Source organism: Chiloscyllium plagiosum, unplaced genomic scaffold (genome assembly GCF_037043375.1).
Source record: "Chiloscyllium plagiosum isolate Xiang-an unplaced genomic scaffold, Cpla_swu_hap1 HiC_scaffold_2, whole genome shotgun sequence".
Lineage (NCBI taxonomy): Eukaryota > Metazoa > Chordata > Chondrichthyes > Orectolobiformes > Hemiscylliidae > Chiloscyllium > Chiloscyllium plagiosum.
In genome coordinates this window covers 20095301-20118638 of record NW_028270140.1, presented here as the reverse complement: position 1 = coordinate 20118638, position 23338 = coordinate 20095301, and the positions used below count along the sequence as shown (strand labels likewise).

Below are 23338 nucleotides of genomic sequence, written 5' to 3'. Positions count from 1 at the left end.
ACTATTTCAGGAATTTAGAATTATATTGAAGTTGGATGTTGAATATTTCAGTTATAAATTAGTTACATAGCAGCATCATGGACAATTTTTGTCTTGATTCCATAATGGTGGCTGCAACAAGGTTTAGACTAGAACTGTCCAATGAAATTAATGATAATAACAACTTGTGCAAGTAATAGAAATAGTTTATTCCAATAACATTCCAATGTCAGAAAAAGCTTTCTATGTCCTCCTAATGGAGTACTGCCCCTTTCGTTATTGACATGTATACTTCCACAGTCCCAGTGAAGTTGGACGGTGGGAATTCAGCCTCAGAACTTTCTGTGAAAAGTAGACTTTAAGAATGTGATATTGTGCTAAATTTTGATATTTTGGACAAGATGTTAAAGTTGTAAAGTTCTAACCACACCTTGACTGATTTCCTTTCAGAGCTGGTTTTGTGGTTTTCTATGATTTTCTCCTGGGATTGGATGCTACGTACCGGGTTTGCCGCCTGGTGGTGGGCCTTTACCATGGCGGGCAGGAAATGGGTGATCCCTCTCCACTTCCAGCTGTCTACTGCGATATTGACAACTTACCAAACTATTTTCCAGAATCTGGTGGAGGCAACAGAGCAATCCTGGCAGTCAAGCAAGTTGTGCCGAGGTGCTTATTATTTCGACATAACAAGTCACCTATTTAGTTTATAAATAATGCATCATAAATGAACTATTCTATTAGACAGCCTGCCATTTAAAACTTACTTTTTGTAGTTAGGAAAGGATCAAATTTCAATTCTCACTGCAGTAATGAAATAATGCTTCATCAACTGTTTAAGGTATTTGTGTGGTTAGCTGATAGAAGACTGGTAAACTGGGTCTACAGAGAAAAGGCAAGAGAATGCAGGAGAGAAACATATCAACCATGATCAAATAGCAGAGCTGATCTGATGGGTTGAATGGCCTAATTCTTCTGTGTGTTTTGAGCTTATGGTTGGTCATATTGTTGGCTGGCTGGTTAGAGGTGTTTTTTTTTTCTTTTTTGGCAGCTGGTCTAGGGATAGTCGCCTTCAAGGAGAGTCCTTGCACATACACTCAAATTAGGCAAACACCCGGGTGGCCAGTGACAAACACTGCCCTTCACATCAAAGGGCAATGATACTCCTGTTTTTTTTTCCTCTTCTTTCTTTTTTTTTGTTCTTTTAACCCCCACACTACCACCTAAGTGCGGTAGTGCTTAATTTTTCCCCCAGCACCCATGGTGTGTGTGTATACGTGTGAGACACAGTGGAAGACACAAAGTGCACCAATCTTTATTCAAATTCCACCACCAGGAAGATAGGAAAACACCCGGGTGGCCAGTGACAAGCACTGCCCTTCACATCAAAGGGCAGTGCTGTGTGATCAAAACAGTGAAGGGGAGGGTAGGGACTAAATCAAAATAGAATTGGAGGGAGAAATAATGCACTCCACTCCCTGCGGCGCCCACCTCTCCCTGAACAACTCCAGGGTGTTGGTCGACACCGCGTGCTCCTTCTCCAAGGACACCCGGGCTCTAACGTAACCGCGGAAGAGGGGCAGGCAGGTTAGAGGTTTTACTAGTTGACTGGCGATTGCTGATTGGTTAATTGCATTTCGTTATCATGAAAATAATGGAAAGTAATGGGCATGGGTGCACACTAAAATAAGAATAAATAAAACTTTTACAAGTCCGTACTTTTGAAACCTTTTAATATGGATGCAACAGTGCTTTACAAATAATCCTACTAGGCAATTGCAGAAATAGTCAAAAGATTTTCCCGTCACAATGGTCCTGCAAACAGTGCATTTTGGTTTCTTTTTCCCATAAAACATGAAGCTTTTTAACCAATTTTTTCCCCAAAAGCCATCCATCGTTTTCAAAGGAAGATGAGACTGCTGAACTGCCTTTTGAACTCGGGGACCTCAACAGCAGCACTGTGGATCAATTCAGCACCTCGTTTGCTCTTATTTATGGGAGTAGAATAACACAGAAATGAAAAAGAAAGCATTTAAATTCCTTGCATGACTTCATGGGATTCCAAAGTACTTTACAACCAATGAAATCTTTTTGACATGTAGTCACTCCTGTAATGTAAAACTGTCACAGTCAATTTACATAAAACAAGGTCCCATTAACAGAAATGAGATAAATGATCAAATAATCATTGTTTTCATTAAGTTAGTTGGCGACCAAAAGTTAGTCAGGACATTGGGATAAGTCCACTCCTCTTTAAGTAGTGCTATGGAATGTTTTTGCAACCATCTGAAAGGGCAGATGGACTCCTGGTTTAATGCTCAGTACAAGTAGCATTTTTGATAGGCAAAAGTGAGGACTGCAGATGCTGGAAACCAGAGTCTAGATTAGAGTGGTGTTGGAAAAGCACAGCAGGTCAGGCAGCATCCGAGGAGCAGGAAAATCAACGTTTCAGGCAAAAGCCCTTCATCAGGAAGGACTTTCCTAATGAAAGGCTTTTGCCCGTAGCATTTTTGATAGTCCAAGCTCCCTCAGTACTGCACTGGAATGTCAACCTAGATTATGTGCTCAAGTCTCAAGACTGGTGTTTGAATGTGCAATCTTCTAAATGAAAAGTATGAATATTAGCACTGAGCCAAGGACAAGAACCTATAAAACTGTGTCTTAAGTTGAGGTCTATGAGTGTGTGCCAAGCCATTCCATCAGATAACAACATTAGAGACCAGAAAATAAAAGAAGATAATGGAAAAGTAGGTGCTAATATTGCATGATTTGAGCATATTAAAACAGTCATCTTATTCCATGTATTTAATTTAATTGGTTTGTTAAATGTCAGGGTCCGTCCATCTCCAGGAATTAGTCTTATAATCGAGCTACAAGCTTCTGGGGGCTTTGATCCTTATGGGCAAGACATCAACCGTCTCATTTCACGAGGCTGGATCAAGATTGATACTTTTGACTCCCAGAATCGTGTGATCAGTGGCCGATGGAAAGTTCCAGTTCGAGTTCTACCAGTTAAACCATCCATGACTACCGGTGAATTGAATGGAGTACCTCAGGTAAAATAGTTTGGATAATGGTGAAAGTCATTGATGATTTAGGTGAGAATTTAAATTGAACTGTGTTTAAGCTGACTGATGATGAAAATCATTGACAGGGTTAGTACTTTGCATCAAATATGTGATTTTAGTAAGTTAATGAAAATACCCAAATGTGTTGTTTAGAATGATAGAAGGACTTGACAAGAGTAGATGCAGAGAAGCTGAGTTTGAAGTGCTGCAGGAAGGAGTTACTGGGGTCCTTTAAAAGGGGGCTGACAATCTCCTGAGAGGAGAGGACACTTCAGTTATACTGTTACAAGTTAGCTGTGAATATGAGTAAATTTTAGATCCCACCATCTGCTGGAATCATATTTATTTGCCCTGGGGAACCAGAAGTGGAGTTCATGAATTGATCACCCTCTTTTTCTCACCGTGTTTAAGCATTCTCCATGGATTAACTATTGCTTAGTTGTCTTCACATTTTTTTTTTGTTACCACTTCATTTTTTCTTATATTCATGTATTAGTCAAGCTGCTACAATCAATCACATGAAAGAAACCCACCTGTGTTTGTATCAGGTCTGGTAGACTAGTCACAATTACCACAGCAGTGTCCAAGTGTGGAGTCGAGTGTGTGGTGCTGGGAAAGCACAGCAGGTCAGGCAGCATCCGAGGAGCAGGAAAATTGACATTTCGGGCATAAGCCCTTCATCAACCTTATGCCCAAAACGTCGATTCTCCTGCTCCTTGGATGCTGCCTGACCTGCTGTGCTTTTTTCAGCACCACATTCTCGACTCTGATCTCTAGCATCTGCAGTCCCCACTTTCTCCTAGTGTCCAAATGCAGTTGTGTACATTTTGTTTGTTCTTTTTTGCTGTTGTTAACATTGAAAACAGATAATGAATGCTTCACAAGGTCTCCTTAATAAGTACTGGAAGTCATTAAGAAAGAGGAGGCTTCGGGCAGCTTGGCACTATTCTCTCAAAGACAATCAGCAACATGCAATTAAGTGCCACCCAGTCAGAAATGCCCACATCCCACAACATTAATATTAATTTTTTTTTAAAAAAAAAGCTTCTATTAACTGCTGTTTCTCGTATTGTCACCATGTAAAAACCAAAAGAACTGCGGATGCTGCAAGTCGGAAACAAAGACAGAAATTGCTGAAAAAGCTCAGCAGGTCTGGCAGCATCTGTGGAGAGAAATCAGAGTTAACGTTTCATGTCTAGTGACCCTTCCTCAGAATCGTTAACTCTGATTTCTCTCCTCAGATGCTGCCAGATCTGCTGAGCTTTTACAGCAGTTTCTGTTTATATACCACCATGTTGGTCTGGTTGCATATCAGTGAAGAATTGTGTGAACCTTATCTACCTTAAAGGCACTACGTAATTGCTGATGTTGTTAAGTAGTCCATCACTGTTAATTTAAAATTGTTTGTGTTCAAAAATGCTTTGAATTGTTCTGTAGATCAAATGACGTACTGTAGTTGAACTAAAAGAGTATAAAATGGCACAGGAGATAGGGTTCTCTCGTGCCACTGAATCATAATAATTCCAATGCACCAATTGTGAATTCAGAGGAACTTTTGTTTAAGGAGGTGTATGATGTTATAGTCAACTTCATTAACTAAGAAAATAAGAAAACCAAAGAACTGCCACTGTTGGAAATTGCTAGAGAAATGCAGCAACTGTGGAGAGAAAGCTGAGTTAATGTTTCAGGTCCAGTGACCTTTCTTCAGAGGATTATTAAGATTATCTCGGAATGTATAAATCAAAATTACAATGTGATAAATTAATTTGCTGCCAGTTTATTTTGTCTTTTCTTTGTAGTTGGAAAATGTGGAATTATACCTTCGTTTAGTCAATGCAAGAGATGCAAGTGTCCAGACAACTGCGGCCATTGATTGCAATAATGCGAGCTTGTATAAATATCCACCACTGGTACGTAAGGTTTCTTCGCAATTTTAAATGTTAGTCTGTTCACTTCCATGCGTACATAAACACCAGTCTTTGCAGTGCATGGAAACATAGGAATTGTGGCCATAGAGAGGACCAAGTCTCATCTGATTCATCTTTGACCATCTTAGTAAGCAACATGATACTATGATAATAGAATTGTTGAATAATCATTGCAATCAATCTGTATTAATTCGGTGCAAAAAGCACTGGACATGATAAATATAAAACTCCATTGATGGAACATTTTGGATTCTGGGTTCAAAATCAATTGTTCTTCCTTAGCATGCTACACTTAGTACATGTCCTTTGTCAAATTAGTCATATGCTCTAATAGAGTCTTGGAGTCATAGAGCACGGAAACAGGCACTTAGGCCTAACCATTCCGTGCCAAACATAATCCCAAACTAAACTAGTCCCACCTGCCTGCTCCCGGCCCATATTCCTCCAAACCTTTCCTATTGGGTAAAAATTACACAACACCAGGTGATTTTTAACTTTGTACACCCCAGTCCAACACTGGCATCTCCAAATCATTTCCTATTTGGGATATCTATCCAAATGTCTTTTAAACTTTGTAATAGTACTTACATTTACCACTTGGTCAGGAAGTTTATATCCACACATGAATCACCCTCTGTAAAAAAACAAAATTGCCCCTCATGTCTTTTTTAAATCTCGTTCCTCTCCTCTTAAAAATGTGCTCCATAATCTTGAAATCCCTATCCTAGGGAAAAGACAACTTCCATTAACTGTATCAATACCTCTTAATGTTTTATAAACTTCCATCAGCTTGTCTCTCAACCTTCTACGGCTCAATGAAAAAAGTCCCAGCCTACCCAACCTTTCATTCTAAAGTATTATCTTCTAGAGGAAGTCTGTCCCATTTGTATTTGAAGGCACCAGTCCCAGTTCTCTGTAAATTCATATTGATTGCATTATATCTAAGACAGGACTGTTTGTTTTCTTCAGAGAGATGGTCATGTTCTATTCTATTCAGAGAGAAATGGAATACATTAAATAGGTGAAAAATAAATCGGACCTGAATATTACTCAAATCCAAAGTAACAACTCAAAATGTTAGAAATTCCCAACTGGGAGGCAGCGTCTGTGGAAAGAGGAATATAAAGTATTCTTTCAGGCTGAAGACCTTTTGACTAAAGGCAGCATTCTTTAGTGGCTTATTTGGAGTACATTGCCAGTGTTGAATTGAGCTTATTGATCATAAATGTGCCAAATTCAGACTGTAAATAGTGATTGATCTCAGCTTCAGTTTGATATGAATTCCCTTCTGCCTCGAAAGAAGAAACAATCCTGATCATTGTGCAAATGCTCACAGCAACACAAATTTGCACTTAGAATCCCGACAGTGTGGAAGCCCATATCAAGGCGAGCTTGTCCCGAATAGTCTTTGTCAGAACCTGCAGTGAGCATTCAAGGCAAATCCAAATTTGCGTGAAGCCCACAGAGGTACACACTGTTCAACATGACTCACATGCCTCCAGCTGCATGGAGTGTATAGCTCCATTCATCTTGAATGATATTAACAAACCTCTCTGCCTCTCTTTATATTGTAATTTAAGGAGTCCCTCATAACCTATCTCGATAATAAAGCTTTTGTCAGCTGTCCTTGGCTCTGTTCCAATTTGAATGCATGACTGCCTTGGGATGTTTTACTATTAGATGTTTTACCTGCAGAACTGCAGGTTCTGACAAAGACTATTCGGGACAAGTTCGCACTACCTCACAGCTTGTGATTTGGTATTTGTGTATGTATTCACGAAACACATTGTCAAGAAAATAAAATTTCCACTATAAAGTGGCCAAGAGCACTGGGAAATCAGAAGATTGGGAAGGCTACAAAAACAAACAGAGGATAACAAAGAGAGAAATAAGGAAGGAGAGGATCAAATATGAAGGTACGCTAGCCAGTAATATTAGAAATGATAGTAAAAGTTTCTTTCAATACATAAGAAACAAACGACAGGCAAGAGTAGACATTGGGCCACTTCAAACTGATGCTGGAAGCCTAGTGATGGGAGATAAGGAAATAGCAGGAGAACTTAATAAGTACTTTGCATCAGTTTTCACAGTGGAAGACATGAGTAATATCCCAACAATTAAAGGGAGTCAGGGGGCTGAGTTGAGTATGGTTGCCATTACAAAAGAGAAAGTGCTAGAAAAACTAAAAGATCTTAAAATTGATAAATCAACTGGCCCTGATGGGATACATCCTAGAGTTCTGAGGGAGGTGGCTGAGGAAATAGCAGAGGCGTTGGTTGAGATCTTTCAAAAGTCACTGGAGTCCGGGAAAGTCCCAGATGATTGGAAGATCGCTGTTGTAACCCCCTTGTTCAAGAAAGGATCAAGGCAAAAGATGGAAAATTATAGGCCAATTAGCCTAACCTCGGTTGTTGGTAAAATTCTAGAATCCATCATTAAGGATGAGGTTTCTAAATTCTTGGAAGAGCAGGGTCGGATTAGAACATGTCAACATGGATTTAGTAAAGGGAGCATGTGCCTGACAAACCTGTTGGAGTTTTTTGAAGAGGTGACAAGTAGGTTAGACCGGGGAAACCCAGTGGATGTCATCTACCTAGACTTCCAAAAGGCCTTTGATAAGGTACCACATGGGAGGCTGCTGAGCAAGGTGAGGGCCCATGGTGTTCGAGGTGAGCTACTGGTATGGATAGAGGATTGGTTGTCTGACAGGAGGCAGAGAGTTGGGATAAAAGGTTCTTTTTCGGAATGACAGCCGGTGACAAGCGGTGTCCCGCAGGGTTCAGTGTTGGGGCCGCAGCTGTTCACATTATATATTAATGATCTGGATGAAGGGACTGGGGGCATTCTAGCGAAGTTTGCCAACGATACAAAGTTAGGTGGACAGGCAGGTAGTACTGAGGAAATGGGGAGGCTGCAGAAGGATCTAGACAGTTTGGAGGAGTGGTCCAGGAAATGGTTGATGGAATTCAATGTGAGCAAATGCGAGGTCTTGCACTTTGGGAAAAAGAATAGAAGTATGGATTACTTTCTAAACGGTGAGAAAATTCGTAAAGCCAAAGTACAGAGGGATCTGGGAGTGCTAGTTGAGGATTCTGTAAAGGTAAACATGCAGGTTGAGTCCGTGATTAAGAAAGCGAATGCAATGTTGTCAATTATCTCAAGGGGGTTGGAATATAAAAGTACTGTTGTGCTACTGAGACTTTATAAAGCTCTGGTTAGGCCCCATTTGGAGTACTGTGTCCAGTTTTAGTCCCCACGCCTCAGGAAGGACATACTGGCACTGGAGCGTATCCAGCGGAGATTCACACGGATGATCCCTGGAATGGTAGGTCTAACATATGAGGAACGGCTGAGGATCCTGGGATTGTATTCATTGGAGTTTAGAAGATTAAGGGGAGATCTAATAGAAACTTACAAGATAATACATGGCTTGGAAAGGGTGGATGCTAGGAAATTGTTTCCGTTAGGTGCATTAGTCAGGGGTAAATATAGGGTAGGGGAAAGGGTTTGGGTGGGTTTCTCTTCAGAGGGGCGGTGTGGACTTGTTGGGCCATAGGGCCTGTTTCCATACTGCAGAGAATCTAATCTAATATACAGCATAAGTGGTCTGAATTGAAGTCAGGATGGTATAAGGAAGTTATTAATTACTTGGATTAAATATTATCCTGTTTTGTTTCAGGCATCAGTACGCACTACTATTCCCATTGATGCTCCACTCTCGTCTTATTGTTCGTCTTACCATTACCCAACCGTGCAAATGGTCCAACCCTCTTTTGGTGAGACTGTGGACCCTCCACCTCCTTCTGCTGATATGATGGTACTTCAGTGTTCTCCCTCAGCCAGAACTCAATAACCATGATTCAAACTCACCAGCCCCAAGACAAAGCAAAATTCATAATGCAAAACAGTATTCCACTGTTGAATGATATTAAACAGCAAAAATTGTGAAAACTGTACAGAACTTCCATTGGTGATGCTAGTAAGAGGTTCTGGGGCAATGCTCATGACTAGTCAGAGATTTTGTAGAAGTGTGATGTCAAAACTTTGATAAGAAATGGAATATTTGCAAGAAATGTGCTACACACAGGGCTTTTAAAGTAATTAATGTGCATGTGTTCAATATAACATCTTATAGACCAATTAGAGTTGGATCTTCTGTCCCCACCAATACAGTTCTGTACTTAAGCCAAAATACTCATATTAAAAGAAAATAAGTGAACCTATGTAGATAATCTTGCAACAGGATCTCATCCAATGTGACCAATTCATTGAAACTGCAGATATGTGGATTCTGCATGATAAAACCTGCCTCATTAACTGCAATCTGAACAGCTGACCAGGGCACAAAACTGGTAACCCAAACTGCTGTGTGTTGAATGGTCATTTGCAATAGATATCACAGAGTGTGACCCCATTGAAAAGAAAATTGTCACATTCTGTAGGAGAGTCATAGAGTCATACAGTACAGAAACAGATCCTTCAGTCCAACTCCTCTGCGCCAACCAAACCTAACTCCATTTGCCAGCACTTGGCCCATATCCCTATAAACACTTCCCATTCATATATCAGATGCCTTTTAAATGTTGTAATTGTACCCGTCTCCACCACCAACTCTGGCAGCTTGTTCCATACATGCACCACTTTCTGGTTGAAAAGGTTACCCCTCAGTTACTTTTTACATTCTTCCCCTCTCACCTTAAACCAATACCCTCAAGTTTTGATGTATGTTAAAAACATCTTTAAAATAGTAAAATGTCAAACAATATTGCATTTTGTTTCATTCCAATCAAAATCAGGACATATGAATTATTATAACCCTATTAATGAGAGAAAATGAACTGCAACAGGGGACAATAGATGAAAATTGGATTAAAGCAATACGTAGAGTCATAGAGATGTATAGCACAGGAACAGACCCTTTGGTCCAACTCATCCATGTCGACCAGATATCCTAAGTTAATCTAGTCCCATTTATCAGCACTTGGCCCATATCCCTGTAAATGCTTCCTATTCGTTTACCCATCCAGATGCCTTTTAAATGTTGTAATTGTACCAGCCTCCACTACTTCCTATGGCAGCTCATTCCATACATGCACCACTCTCTGTGTGAAAACGTGCACCTTTGGTCCCTTTTAAATCTTTCCCCTCTCACCTTAAACCTATGCTGTCTAGTTCTGGAATCCTCACCCCAAGGAAAAGACCATATCTATTTACCCTATTTATTCCCCTCATGATCTTATAGACCTCTACAAGTTTATCCAATAGCCTGCAATGCTCCAGGGAAAACAGCCCCAGCCTGTTCAGTGCTCTCTATAGCTCAAATCCTCCAACTCTGGCAAAATTGTTGCAATTTTTTTCTGAACATCTTAAATAGATTTCCAAGATTTACTTAAATAGTTACTCTACTGATGGTCATCAATGGGAGTACATAGCTGCAGTAGTTTTTAAAGTAGATTCCTGTTAGGTTTGTGGTATATCTTGTTAGAATGTTAAAATGTCAGAAATGCTGGACAGTGGGCCAGTTGATAGGAATAAGACATAGTGAATGGTTTTGTTAATTTATGTAACAACATTCATAACCTTAGAAAATCCCAAAGCAATACTTTTGAAGAGTAGTCACTCTGCAGTAGCTCAGTAAGATCTCTCAAAATGTCATAAAAGGCATATCATCTTTTTGTACTGGTTAAAGATAAAATATTGATGAAAATACTTGGCACTGTGCCTTTTCCCATCTTTGAATATTGCGACAGGATCCTTTGTGTTCAGCCAAAAAGGCCTTCATTTGATATCACAAATAAAAGACAACGAGCTGGATTTTCTGTTTCTGACATTGATCAGACCCATGTCAGAAGCCCCAAACTGATAGTGTCTGGGCCTGCAAATTCTAACTTGACCTGGCCATTCCCAACAGATACCACCTTCTCTGGGGCACGAAATGTGACAGGTCACCTGATGCCCAAGTCAAAACTGGCGCTGCCATTTAAATGGTGTAAATGCAATTTTCCATGACTTGGTATTTTCAATGAAATGAATGGGTTTCTGAAGACTGTGGAAACTTGCTCAGTCAGTTAATTCATGAGTCTTGGGGGAACCTGTTGTGGAATCAGAGTTGAAAAATAAGTCGTAAAGTTGAGAGCATGGTGCTGGAAAAGCACAGCAGGTCAGGCAGCATTCGAAGAGCAGGAGAATCGACGTTTTGGGCATAAGCCCTTCATCAGCCCTGATGAAGGGTTTATGTCAGAAATGTCAATTCTCCTACTCAGATGCTGCCTGACCTGCTGTGCTTTTCCAGCACCATGCTGTTGACTCTGATCTCCAGCATCTGCAATCCACACTTTCTCCTAAATAAGTCTTAAAGTCTTGCCAGCTTTAAATATTGTAATGAACTGTTGTATGATCATGAAGAATGTTCTAAATGCATTGATTATGTATGCAGTTCTGTCTTTAATGGTAGGTGGCCATTAAGTTGATCAACAATGTTTCCTGTAAATGTACATATACTTATAGACTACTTATATATTCAACTGTTTTGGGATTCTGATATAAATGGGTATGTGGACACAGTAATTTGGACTTTACAGTCAAGTCCAGAGATCTGCAGAGACATTAAACAAAACTATAGATGCTAGACTTTGATAATCATTTGAGCTTTTGAAAAAATGGGAGTAAGTGGTTGGGCGTCCGGTCAGACTTGTATTGAGATCTGTAGAGTTTATTTATTCCACTGAACAATGTCATTCTATTATCTACATGACTGAATTCCCAAGCTTACTAATGGATTTAATTCAACAGGCATTGTTGACTGAGCCAAGGAGCGGATTGTGTGTTTTGAATGTTTTATGAGGATATAGTCAGATTAAATATATTCCAGGGAGGAAGAAAAATTGAAAAGGGCGCATAAACACCAATGGCTAAGCAAGGAAGATAAAGATAAAATAAAGACAAAAACTAAGGCATAGTACAAAGGCCAGTGACAGGCTGGAAAAAGTTTAAAGATCAACAAAGGATTATTTAAAAAGTAATACAAAGAGCAAAAGTAAATTACAAAAGAAAACTAGCCCAAAATATAAAAACATATAGCAAAAGCAGCCATATGCATATAAAAGGGAAAAGAGTATCTAAAGTAAATGTTGGTCTATTGGAGGGTGAACTAGAGAGGTAATAGTGGGGTACACAGAAATGTCAGAAACACTAAATCAATATTTTGCCTCAGTTTTGATAGTGGAGGACACTAGTACCATCCCAATATTAATTGGTATTGCAGAGGCTTTAGAAAAGGTGGAACTTTGAACAATCATCATCACTAGGGAAAAAGTACTGAGCAAACTATTCGAATCATCAGGTCCCCAGGGCCTGATGACATAGATCCTAGTCTGTTAAAGGAAATGGTAGCAAAGATGGTGGAACCACTGGTTACAATATCCCAAAATTCCCTGGATGCGGGGAAGGATCCAGTCGATTGGAAAAATGCAAAGTAACATCCTTATTCAAAAAGAATGGGAAGTGAAAAGTAGGAAACTATTGACTGATTAGTTTAACATCTGTTTTTGGGAAAATGTCAGAATTCATTATTAGGGCAGTAATAACAGGACATTTGAAAAGTCAAAATGCTATCCATCAGAGTCAGTATTGTTTTATGAAGGATAAATTGTGTTTGACTAATTTGCTGGAGTTCTTCGAAGATGTAACAAGCTATGTGGATAATTAGAATCTCATAGATGTATATCTGGACTTCCAGAAGGCATTTGATAAGGTGCTGCAAAAAAAGGTTAATACAGAAGGTAAGGGCACATGTGATTTGGGGTAATTTATGGATAGAGGAATGGCTAACCAACAAAAAGCAGAGATAAATTAGTTGTGTTTCTGTTTAGTGGGATGTGCCACAGGGTTTGGTCTTTGTCTCCTAACTGTTTATAATTTGTATTAATGAATTTGATACAGAGCTGGAAGATACGATAGTCAAATTTGCAGAAGATACAAAAATAATTGGGAGAGTTTATTTCATGACATTTCCATAGTTGATGATGTATCCCAGATCCTTCATTGACCACTAGTAGATATGAAAAGCTCACTCTCATGCGATAACTAGTGTTGAAGAGAGCTGTAGAATGGAGGCAGGCAGCCACAACAAATGATCCCCTTGAACATCCATCACCTGTACCTGAACATGTCTGCCTCGGCCAAACTAGGCAACACTCCTATAGATAGACCTTCCAATCTGCCTGCTCCCCTCTGTGATGGTCAGCTAAAAGTACAGAGTGAGTGACTAGTGCAGCCAGAATGTGAAGTGTGACCAGGATGGAAGAGGTACTGCAAACCTCTCACATGAGTATGAAACAAAACCCCTGTAGGCCACAAAAATTACAGGTTGCCTAAACAATCTGGGAACAGTCTGAACAATCGGTCACATTCACTGACTGCCCCATGCAATACTCTCCTTGTCAAAGGAAGGTTCCTATTTGGAGAGCTCTCAGTACCACAGTATGTCCAAATGGCAGGTAAGGCTGACGAAGTGGCAGATGTGTAAGAGCAGCATACATAAGAAACCCCTCCATGCAAAATGGAATGACTGTGTTCGGGGGGAAAGGTAGTCTTTGCAATTTGTGAGTTACCAGCTCCCTTGAGAGCTTTCAAAAGCTGGCAACAATGAGAAGTTTGTCCCAAACTGGGAATTACCCAGTTAGGAGCACTCCACTGAATCATGCCATCGTGCTACAACAAGTACACTTGGATCCATTTGGAGTATTTCTATTGTATTGACCAAGAGCCAATTGATGGGTCATACCAGATCATGTGGAGATATCCAGTCTGCCCACCCGTCAGTTCGAACATTCCTGACTGAGCTGCCTGTGTCCCATGCTCCGCCAGCGACATGAATCTGCGCTGATTGGGATGTGAATACTTGATCAACAACCGCTGAATGTTAGCTATTGTTTTTGGAAGAGCTCTTGTGGAGGTAATCCAGATCCTGATCAGTTGTTGGCAGATGTTGCTTCAGGATTATTGTCATATACACAACTCTTCAGAGCAAAATGATCAGTTGTTGGGTTACGTTGTTGGTATAAATGTTTACCTGAATACTGGGATTACTGTTATTCCTCAAACTAATACCATCTCATCCAGATTTCTGCAAATGTACCAGCTTTTTGCACATACCAGTTTTATATCGAATGTCTCATCCTCCAAAATTGAGAGATGAGAAATAATTATATGAACCTTGTAAAATATTATACTCTCTAGATAATAAATTCTGATTTTTCAAATGCTGTCATGTAACTGCAGTCTTTTTGATTGTTTTGTACACATCATTTATTGTGTTAAAGAGTGAATTCCAACTTTGATTTTTTGGCATTCAGCAAACATAGTCAACTTAACAATTGCTTTGATTGTAGGACAATCAGATTCTCCGTCTACACTCTCAAATTTATTGACATTCTAACTAAAGGCAATACAGCCCTGAATTCAGCTTTCGAGAAGGCTTTTCCCAAATCAAGTGGGACACGGTGGCTGTGATTTCTCCTCACCTATGCCCCGTGCGTTGAAAGTACTGTGTCCCCAGTTCTTTCCGATCTTAAACTGCTGACCTGTAAGGTAATAAAGATAATATGTTGGTTTGTAAATCATAACAACTGGAATTAACTGATAACAAATGAATCCGTGAGGGAAATTAGGGATATGTAGGCTATTCCACAATTCATTTTGATCTTAGCCTGACCTGTACATCAGTTCATTTATGCACGTTATCTCTAACAATCGTCAATATTATTAATGAATAAAATACTGTCGTAACCTTTAAATTGTCAAGGTTCTAGCAACTACAGCCTTTTGGGAGAGAGACAGAGTTACAGATATCCACTACCTTCTTGCATTAAGGTTGTTCCTTGAATATCTCTAGTTTTATGATTGGCACCCTCCAACACTTTATCCAGGATTTCACATCATAGCAATTCTCCAATCCTTGTACTCACCAGTGTGTGACACTGAGAGTAATCATGAGATTATCATCTTTGAGGTCCTGCTTAACAATTATTATTGTTTGGTTTAGACTTTTACTGAAGTATTAGGGGGAAGAGCACTTGTGGAATGGAGGGGGAGGGATTTATTGCTGAAGTAGGTAATTTTTGAGAAGGTTTGGTTATGAGGGGAAGGCACCTTAAGTAGTTCTATTGTTGAAGTGGACACTTATTGATAAGGTACCAGTATTTTTTAAAGGGGTTTAGTACTAAGACAGAACCTTAACGAGTGGGTTTTTGAAGGGATTTAGTGCTGAGCAGCAGCTTTTTGAGGACCCATGGTGATCGATTTAGGGAATTTTCTCACACTGCAAAATGGTGAGAGTTAAGGAAGAGGGCAATTGTGCCACTGAGGAGACCTTCATCAAAACCCAGCAATTCCCAAATTTTACTCCATGGGAATTCTATACTAAAACAATTTGGACTGTTGATAGCTTCAAGTAGGAAACCTTGTAAAATGTAGGGCCTCATAGTGTCACAGGGCTATACAGCCTAGAAACAAACCGTTCAGTCCAACTCTGCTGACCAGATATCCTCAATTAATCTAATTGCAATTGCCAGCATTTGACCCATATCCCTCTAAACCCTTCCTATTCATATACCCATCCAGATGCCTGTTAAATGTTGTAATTGGATTAGTGGTGCTGGAAGAGCACAGCAGTTCAGGCAGCATCTGAGGAGCAGTAAAATCGACGTTTCGGGCAAAAGCCTTCATCAGGAATAAAGGCAGAGAGCCTGAAGCGTGGAGAGATAAGCTAGCGGAGGGTGGGGGTGGGGAGAAAGTAGCATAGAGTACAATAGGTGAGTGGGGGAGGGGATGAAGGTGATAGGTCAGGGAGGAGGGTGGAGTGGATAGGTGGAAAAGGCGATAAGCAGGTAGGACAAGCCATGGGGACAGTGCTGAGCTGGAAGTTTGGAACTGGGGTGAGGTGGGGGAAGGGGAAATGAGGAAACTGTTGAAGTCCACATTGATGCCCTGGGGTTGAAGTGTTCCAAGGCGGAAGATGAGGCGTTCTTCCTCCAGGCGTCTGGTGGTGAGGGAGCGACGGTGAAGGAGGCCCAGGACCTCCATGTCCTCGGCAGAGTGGGAGGGGGAGTTGAAATGTTGGGCCAAAGAGCGGTGTGGTTGATTGGTGCGGGTGTCTAGGAGATGTTCCCTAAACACTCCGCTAGGAGGTGTCCAGTCTCTCCAATGTAGAGGAGACCGCATTGGGAGCAATGGATACAATAAATGATATTGGTGGATGTGCAGGTAAAACTTTGATGGATGTGGAAGGCTCCTTTAGGGCTTTGGATGGAGGTGAGGGAGGAGGTGTGGGCACAGGTTTTGCATTTCCTGCGGTGGCAGGGGATGGTGCAAGGATGGAAGGATGGGTTGTAGGGGGGGCGTGGACCTGACCAGGTAGTCACGGAGGAAATGGTCTTTGCAGAAGGCAGCAAGGGGAGGGAAATATATCCCTTGTGGTGGGGTCTTTTTGGAGGTGGCGGAAATGTTGGCAGATGATTTGGTTTATGCGAAGGTTGGTAGGGTGGAAGGTGAGCACCAGAGGCGTTCTGTCCTTGTTACGGTTGGAGGGGTGGGGTCTGAGGGTGGAGGTGCAGGATGTGGATGAGATGGGTTGGAGGGCATCTTTACCCACGTGGGAAGGGAAATTGCGGTCTCTAAAGAAGGAGGCCATCTGGTGTATTCTGTGGTGGAACTGGTCCTCCTGGGAGCAGATCCAGCGGAGGCGGAGGAATTGGGAATACGGGATGGCATTTTTGCAAGAGGTAGGGTGGGAAGATGTGTAATCCAGGTAGCTGTGGGAGTCGGTGGGTTGTAAAAAATGTCAGTGTCAAGTCGGTCATCATTAATGGAGATGGAGAGGTCTAGGAAGGGGAGGGAGGTGTCAGAGATGGTCCAGGTAAATTTAAGGTCGGTTGATTTTTACCTAAATGTTGTAATTGTACCAGCCTCCACCACTTTCTCTGGCAATTCATTCTATACTCACACGATCCTCTGTGTGAAAAGATTGCCCCTTTGGTCCCTTTTAATTTTTTTCTCCTCTCACCTTCTACCTCGTAATTAAGATTTCATAACTATTAATGGATGTTAATAGTATCAGTCGTTGAATAGTGGGGAGAGAATAAGAACCTTAGTACACATCACACTATCAGATAATGCAAGCCAAAACCTCATAAGAAACAGAATCTCTTCCATCAAATGGTATATGTGCACTCCTAAAAGGTAAGGGAATAAAGACTGAAATGTACAATTTTAAACACATAGAGCTTAACTGAGGTATGTTTCTCGGATAAGGAATGCTATGAGATTTACTTTGAAAAATAAATATGTTTTTCTGGAAATGTTACCAACAAACATGTACTGTACTTACTAATTTTATAGTTACAATGTATAAAATACAGGTTGGTCAAGGATTGCAAGAAGCAAATCAATATGAGAGGGAGAAAAAGAGCCACAGGGAGAATAGTCATACCTGGAACAAAACCATTATAGGTGGGATGAAGTGAAGAATCATGTCTATAAATTATCCTGCTATGCTGCTCCACTGGCTTTTGATCTGGTGTTGGGGGTATATCCATTTGCCTTGGGCGACAAGGGTCAATAAATGGCTCATAAACCATGGGGATGAAAGCACAACTGTCTGGTGGTTTAATTTCATCTGGTGCCTGAGGAAATAAAACATGAAATTGATTTGTGTACCAGTCCAAATATCAGGTCTAAGTATCACAAAAAAATTCTCAGAATCTTACAAATGCAGATTTAGGCCTTGATGACATATTTGGTGCAATGAGGTCACTCCTGTTACACTTCATCATTTCGCGTTGTTTCAATTCTTCTATAGTTTGAATGGCAGATGTTGCTTCAGGATTGTTGTCGTATACACAACTCTTCAGAGCAAAATGATATTTGCCATCTCTCGGATAGAAGTAACCTGCAATTTAAAAGTGACACAGTTAGTGTCGTTTATACTGTATGGAGAAAATATGTAAGCTTTCTTCACTCAACTTACAATGGGAAGGGAAGATGGAAATAATTGCTTACTACACAGTAAGACTGTACCATCAACTGTGAGGCCACTGCAGTCTGTTGAACAATAATTATGTTGCCACGTAGTTAATTGTGCCCTGGTAGCCAAATTTCATCTTGCATATATTGTTAGATAATCATTAATATAAAAGCAGAGTTTCAGTAAAACCATTAGCTTGATTGGGGCTCAATGGTAACATACCCAAGATCATGGTTGATGTTTCACTCCATGGACTGGAGTCCTGAGCCTGGGCTGATACTTCAGTGAAGGAGTGTTACAGGCTGTGCTGACTTTCACCTACGTTAAATTATCTCACAAGACTCAGTTTGCCCCCTTTTAGATGGACATTAACTAGCCCATGCCATTATTCAGAGAATGGAGTTCTCCTTTTGGCCTGGCCAACATTTGTCCTCATCCACAGTTACAGAAACAGATGATATTATTATCTCATTGCAGTTTATGGCACCTAGCTGCACTCAAATTTGCTGATGCTGCTTACTTTCGAATGATGATTTCACTCAGAATTACTTCATTGGTTATAAAGCAATTCAGGACAGCCTGAGGTTAAAAAAGAAGGCTATATAACATAAGTGGAGAAAATGAGGACTGCAGATGCTAGAGACCAGAGTGAAAGAGTGTGGCACTAGAAAAGCACAGCCAGTCAGGCCGCATCCGAGGATCAAGACAATTGACATTTTGAGTATAAGATCTTCATTGGGAATGTTGGATGGGGCCTGACTATCACAATCACCCCCCACCTTCATCCAACTATCGCATTCCCAGCAACCTTCCCCTCACCCACAACCCCCTCACATTTATTTCTCAGTCCTGTCCACCCGGCAACACACACACACATTTATATATTCCTGATGAATAGCTTATGCTCAAAACGTCAACTCTCTGGCTCCTCAAATGCTGCCTGACCAGCTGTGCTTTTCCAGTACCACACTCTTTGACTATATAAATATGTTCCTTCCTCCTTTTTCCTCTCTTGCCTCGTCTAGCAATGTCCTCAGCTGTTGTCGTAAATCCATCACCTTGACAGGGAATACAACCTGAAACCTTCCCTGATTTTTATGTGCCACACAACACAGTCCATTTGTCCAGTGAGGCACTCATGGAATCATGTCAGCCTTTATACAAAATTCAGTCGTTTACAGATTGATCAAAAGTATAACTTGGAATTACAAACTTCTGCTAAGGTGATTGACTACAACATAGTGAGCAAAAATGGACATGATATGAAAGGAGATAACTGCAGGGTTGGGAAAAAAATGTGACTAAAGAAGTAGGTTTACTGAAGAGCCATAAAAATGGATAATGGTGGAGTAATGGAAGTGTAAGGAGACATATCGATAGGAATTCCAAGTCAGATAAATAGAAAGTTCAGGGCAGGAGACTGGATGATTGGAGAAGTTTACAATGTAGGAAAGCACATGAGAATTTGAACATGGAATGAGAATTTTAAATAAATCCCCAAAAAAACCCAGAAATGAAGCAGATGACTCTGCAGCGTGTAATGTCCTTTTAAAACCAATATCAAATATGATATTTTGTGTAGTTGATAGATTTTAGTACTCATATTTATACAATTATGAACTCAAGGAATATTTTACAACATCTTCATTAGTATTTTAGAACAATCTTTATAATGGATTAGGCAGCTATAAGCTACAGCTGCAGTAAATGCTGACCTTGTCAGCAATGTCTCTATCTCAAGTATTATTTCTAAAAACATTCAACTCCTCTCCTGATTACGTGCAAGTATATGCAAGCAAAAAGATTTTTTTTTCATAATAAGAGATCAGTTTCAGAGTTATTTTCTTCCTAGAATTGGTAAAACAACATCATTTTATGATCTTTTTGTAACATTATTTCTTTTATACCATAAAATGGGTAAACATAGAACAAAACATTATACATTTTATTCATCCGGTAGGTTCAATGAGTTATCACAAAACAAGCTCCTAGTTTCTTGAAGGTGGGTATTGCACGTAGGCAGGGTAGTGAAGAAGGCATTTGGTACTCTTGCCTTTATTGGTCAGTACATTGAGTATATCAGTTGGGATGTCATGTTGTGGCTGTACAGGACATTGATTAGGCCACTTTTGGAATACTGTGTTCAATTCTGGTCTCTCTGCTGTAGGAAAGATATTATTAAACCTGAAAGGGTGCAAAAAAGACATAAGGATATTGCTAGGTTTGGAAGGTTTCAGCTATAGGGAGAGGCCAAATAGGCTGGGGCTGTTTTCCCTGGAGCATCAGAGACTGAAGGATAACCTTCTAGAGGTTTATAAAATCATAAGGGGCATGGATAGGGTAAATCAACAAGGTCTTTCCCCGGAGTGGGAGAGTCCAGAACTAGAGGGCATAGGTTTAGGGTGAGTGGGGAAAGACTTAAGAGGGACCTATGGGGTAACTTTTTCACGCAAAGGGTGGTGCATTTATGGAATGAAGAAGTGGTGGAGGTTGGTACAACTATAACATTTAAAAGGCAACTGGATGAGTATATGAATAGAAAGGGTTTAGAGGGATATGGGCGAAGCGCTGGCAGAAGAGTCTAGATTAACTTAGGATATCTAGTCAGCATGGATAAATTAGAATGAAGGGCCTGTTTCTATTCTGTACAACTCTATGACTCTAAGCCTCAACAAATCACAAAGACTTAATCAACATCACCGTTTTTAATGTTTGTATTCTGCACCTGCCCCGCATATGTGGTAATTTCTGGATGACCATAGGTCCTATTCAACAGATGCCTTGGCACCTGGGGATTGTACAATGCTTTTGTTTGAGTCAGAGTTAAACGTGGTGACTTGGGCTGTCCAGGTTCATATGACAGGAGTCCAAGAGTAGCATTGCCGTAGGTCTCTCCTAACCGGCTTTTTAACTTTGGAATGTACCCTCCGTACCTACAAAATGAACAAAAAGAGTTTTTGTACTTTTTTTAATGTAGGTATTTCAGCTCTAACATATGACAGGGAATTGATACAAGGCATAGGAATTACTGTAGGAAATGACCATGGCTACTTAATTAATCTTCTGCTATTCTGGTACAGGAACTGCTCCGCGTATTATCTTCTACCATTCAATTTGATCATGGCTGATCTGTATCTTAACACCACACACTCAATTTGTTTCTGTAACCCTTAATGCTCTCCATCAATAAAAATTGATCAATCATAGTTATATGCCACAACATTGTTAATAGCAATCAGTTTCTGTCAATCACAATGGATCCAGAGACAACAAATCCCTAAAAGTAGAAAGCTTTTGGAAAAATAGATCAAAAGGCACCCATTCCTTCCATATTTTCTACATTTACCACATGTCCTGTCCTAAATTACCCATATACTGTATCCCATTTTCTGAAAGAAACATATCTAATGTTCCACTTAGATCTTCTCACGTTCATATATATACATTTCATAGTAAAAAAAATTATTGTTTATACATAAGTATGATTTCTCTCATGCAAAAGTCTACCCCTGAACTTCAGCAAAATATATAATTTTCCTTCTGTGTATAAATTACCCCAACTCTAATTCAGAAAATCCAAACGCTTTGTACTTACCATCTGCTCACAACTTAGCTCAAACTCATTCTGGTACAAATTCACTTATCGATAGAATCATAGAATAGCACACTACTGAAGGCAACTGTTCAATTCAATAATAAAAATACTTTCTGACTCCTTTTGCACTAACTTTGTGGGTGGAGGTGGCAGGAACAGTTTCTAACTTGAGAACTCTGCAAGATTGAGAGGATAGGAGAGAGACAGAGTGGACTTCTCGCCCTCCACCCCACCTCCCACTCCATCCTCCACCATCAGCATAAATACCACGGTTTCCCAGCTGCTTTCAGTCCTGATGAAGGATGGAGTTGAAACATTATTCTTGCTTTCCTCTCCACAGATGCTGCCAGACCAATTGAGTTTCTTCAGCAATTTGTTTGCTATTTGTTTAAAGTGGGTATGTGCCAGGCAGCTTTGTGTACAGTTCACGGTTTTCTTTATTTAACTATATAGTGAAAAAAAGGGGAGGGGGTTAGGGTACAGGAGAACAGGGAGACTGAGGACCAGCACAGATTAGTCATTGATGTAGTGTGGAGTCAGGTGCAGGGAGGAGTGAAAGAGGGATGCATGGGAGAACAGAGGGTGGGGTCAGGTGCATAGAGGAGTAAAGTGAGAAGGACCTGACATTCTGGATTTAAGCCCCCAGCATTTGAGCAATATTTTCATATACTGTTGTGATATCAAGGCGTCAAGGCTATGGGTCAAGTGCTGAAACTGGGAGTAGAATAGTTAGGTGGTTGTGTTTGGACTCAACGGGTATTTTTTCTGTGCTGTAGATCTGATTACATTAGATTCCCTACAGTGTGGAAACAGGCCCTTCGGCCCAACAACTCCACACCGACTCTCTGTATGCCTTATGCCTCTAAGTTCTGCTGTAGCTCTTGGAGATGGCTCTGTGGGAAGCAGCAAGGGAATGGGAGAGGGGATGATGACGGCTTGGCCCGGTTAGAACTCCCCCTGGGGACAGTTCAGCACCGCCTCAACACTGCAGCAAGGGTCAGCTCGTGGTCAAACCGGAGCTGACCACCGTCACTGAATCACCTTGGGGAAATGAACTTGCATTCGATAGCTCATTTTCCCATTTTAGAAGGGTTTTTGTGTTTGCCTTCTGTTCCGTGTGCCAGCGCATATCGTCCAGCCAGTCAATAGGATGAGCTGGGATTCAGTGTTCCCAAATCCCTGGTTTTTCCAGCACTCCGTGCTCATCACTGCTGCTGGTTTGGACACCGTGTTTCCTCTGGGGAGATACACATCGTCAGCTAGACCTATGCTAATATCACAACAAAACACAGAATTCCCACATTTAACTTTTCCTGGATCTTACCCGGGCATGAAGTTCGGATCAAACGTACTAAATACATCCTCTGTTTTGAGGGGTAGTGTAAACGGCATTTCAAGTCAACCTATCCTGGGCGATAATGGTGTAGCCGCCGGCCGCTGTTTGATCTGCACCTTGGGTTGTACAGTAGCAGTAACCAGGGAGAGGAATAATGTTACTTTAACATCAGCGTCATGTGACTGGTCACAAACCTACTGGGAGCCTGCAACAGAGGCGCTGTCGCTAAAAGGACATTAAAATGACCAGACGCCGGAAAGGTTCAGCAGGTTCGCCAGCATCCCTGGGGAGAACTCAGAGTCACCCTTCCTCAGAGCTGATGGTGGCTGGGAAAACGTTGTTTTTGTTGCAGAAGATAGGGTAGGGAAAAGGGGTGAAGGAGGAGGAAGTGAGGACTGCAGATGCTGGAGC

The 23338-nt window shown here is 40.8% G+C and overlaps 2 protein-coding genes across 3 annotated transcripts in view; one reads left to right on the top strand and one right to left on the bottom strand.

Annotated features, from left to right (window-relative positions):
* LOC122565145 (coiled-coil domain-containing protein 17-like) overlaps window positions 1-11124 on the top strand; it is a 55222-nt gene extending 44098 nt beyond the window's left edge. For both annotated transcript variants that reach the window (XM_043720821.2, XM_087995199.1), the window contains 4 exons: window positions 430-645; window positions 2810-3032; window positions 4844-4954; window positions 8652-11124. In XM_043720821.2, coding sequence (XP_043576756.1) covers window positions 430-645; window positions 2810-3032; window positions 4844-4954; window positions 8652-8825 — 724 coding nt within the window. In that variant the 3' untranslated portion in view covers window positions 8826-11124. The remainder of the gene's footprint in view (window positions 1-429; window positions 646-2809; window positions 3033-4843; window positions 4955-8651) is intronic.
* A 106-nt stretch (window positions 11125-11230) lies between these two features.
* On the bottom strand, window positions 11231-23049 carry LOC122539500 (ciliary microtubule inner protein 2B-like). The gene is made up of 5 exons (XM_043674431.2): window positions 22916-23049; window positions 20697-20929; window positions 17740-17921; window positions 17463-17655; window positions 11231-14556 (listed from the first exon to the last, which is right to left on the bottom strand). The coding sequence occupies exons 1-5, from the start codon at window positions 22981-22983 to the stop codon at window positions 14462-14464; spliced, it is 771 nt and encodes a 256-aa protein (XP_043530366.1). The 5' UTR covers window positions 22984-23049; the 3' UTR covers window positions 11231-14461.
* Between the last annotated feature and the right edge of the window lie 289 nt (window positions 23050-23338).

Coding starts and splice junctions, on each gene's coding strand:
- LOC122539500 (XM_043674431.2), bottom strand. CDS start 22,983: ATGCCGTTTACACTACCCCTCAAAACAGAGGATGTATTTAGTACGTTT. Junction 17,922..20,696: donor GAATACAAACATTAAAAACG/GTGATGTTGATT, acceptor TTTAAATTGCAG/GTTACTTCTATCCGAGAGAT. Junction 14,557..17,462: donor CTATAATGGTTTTGTTCCAG/GTATGACTATTC, acceptor ATTACCTTACAG/GTCAGCAGTTTAAGATCGGA.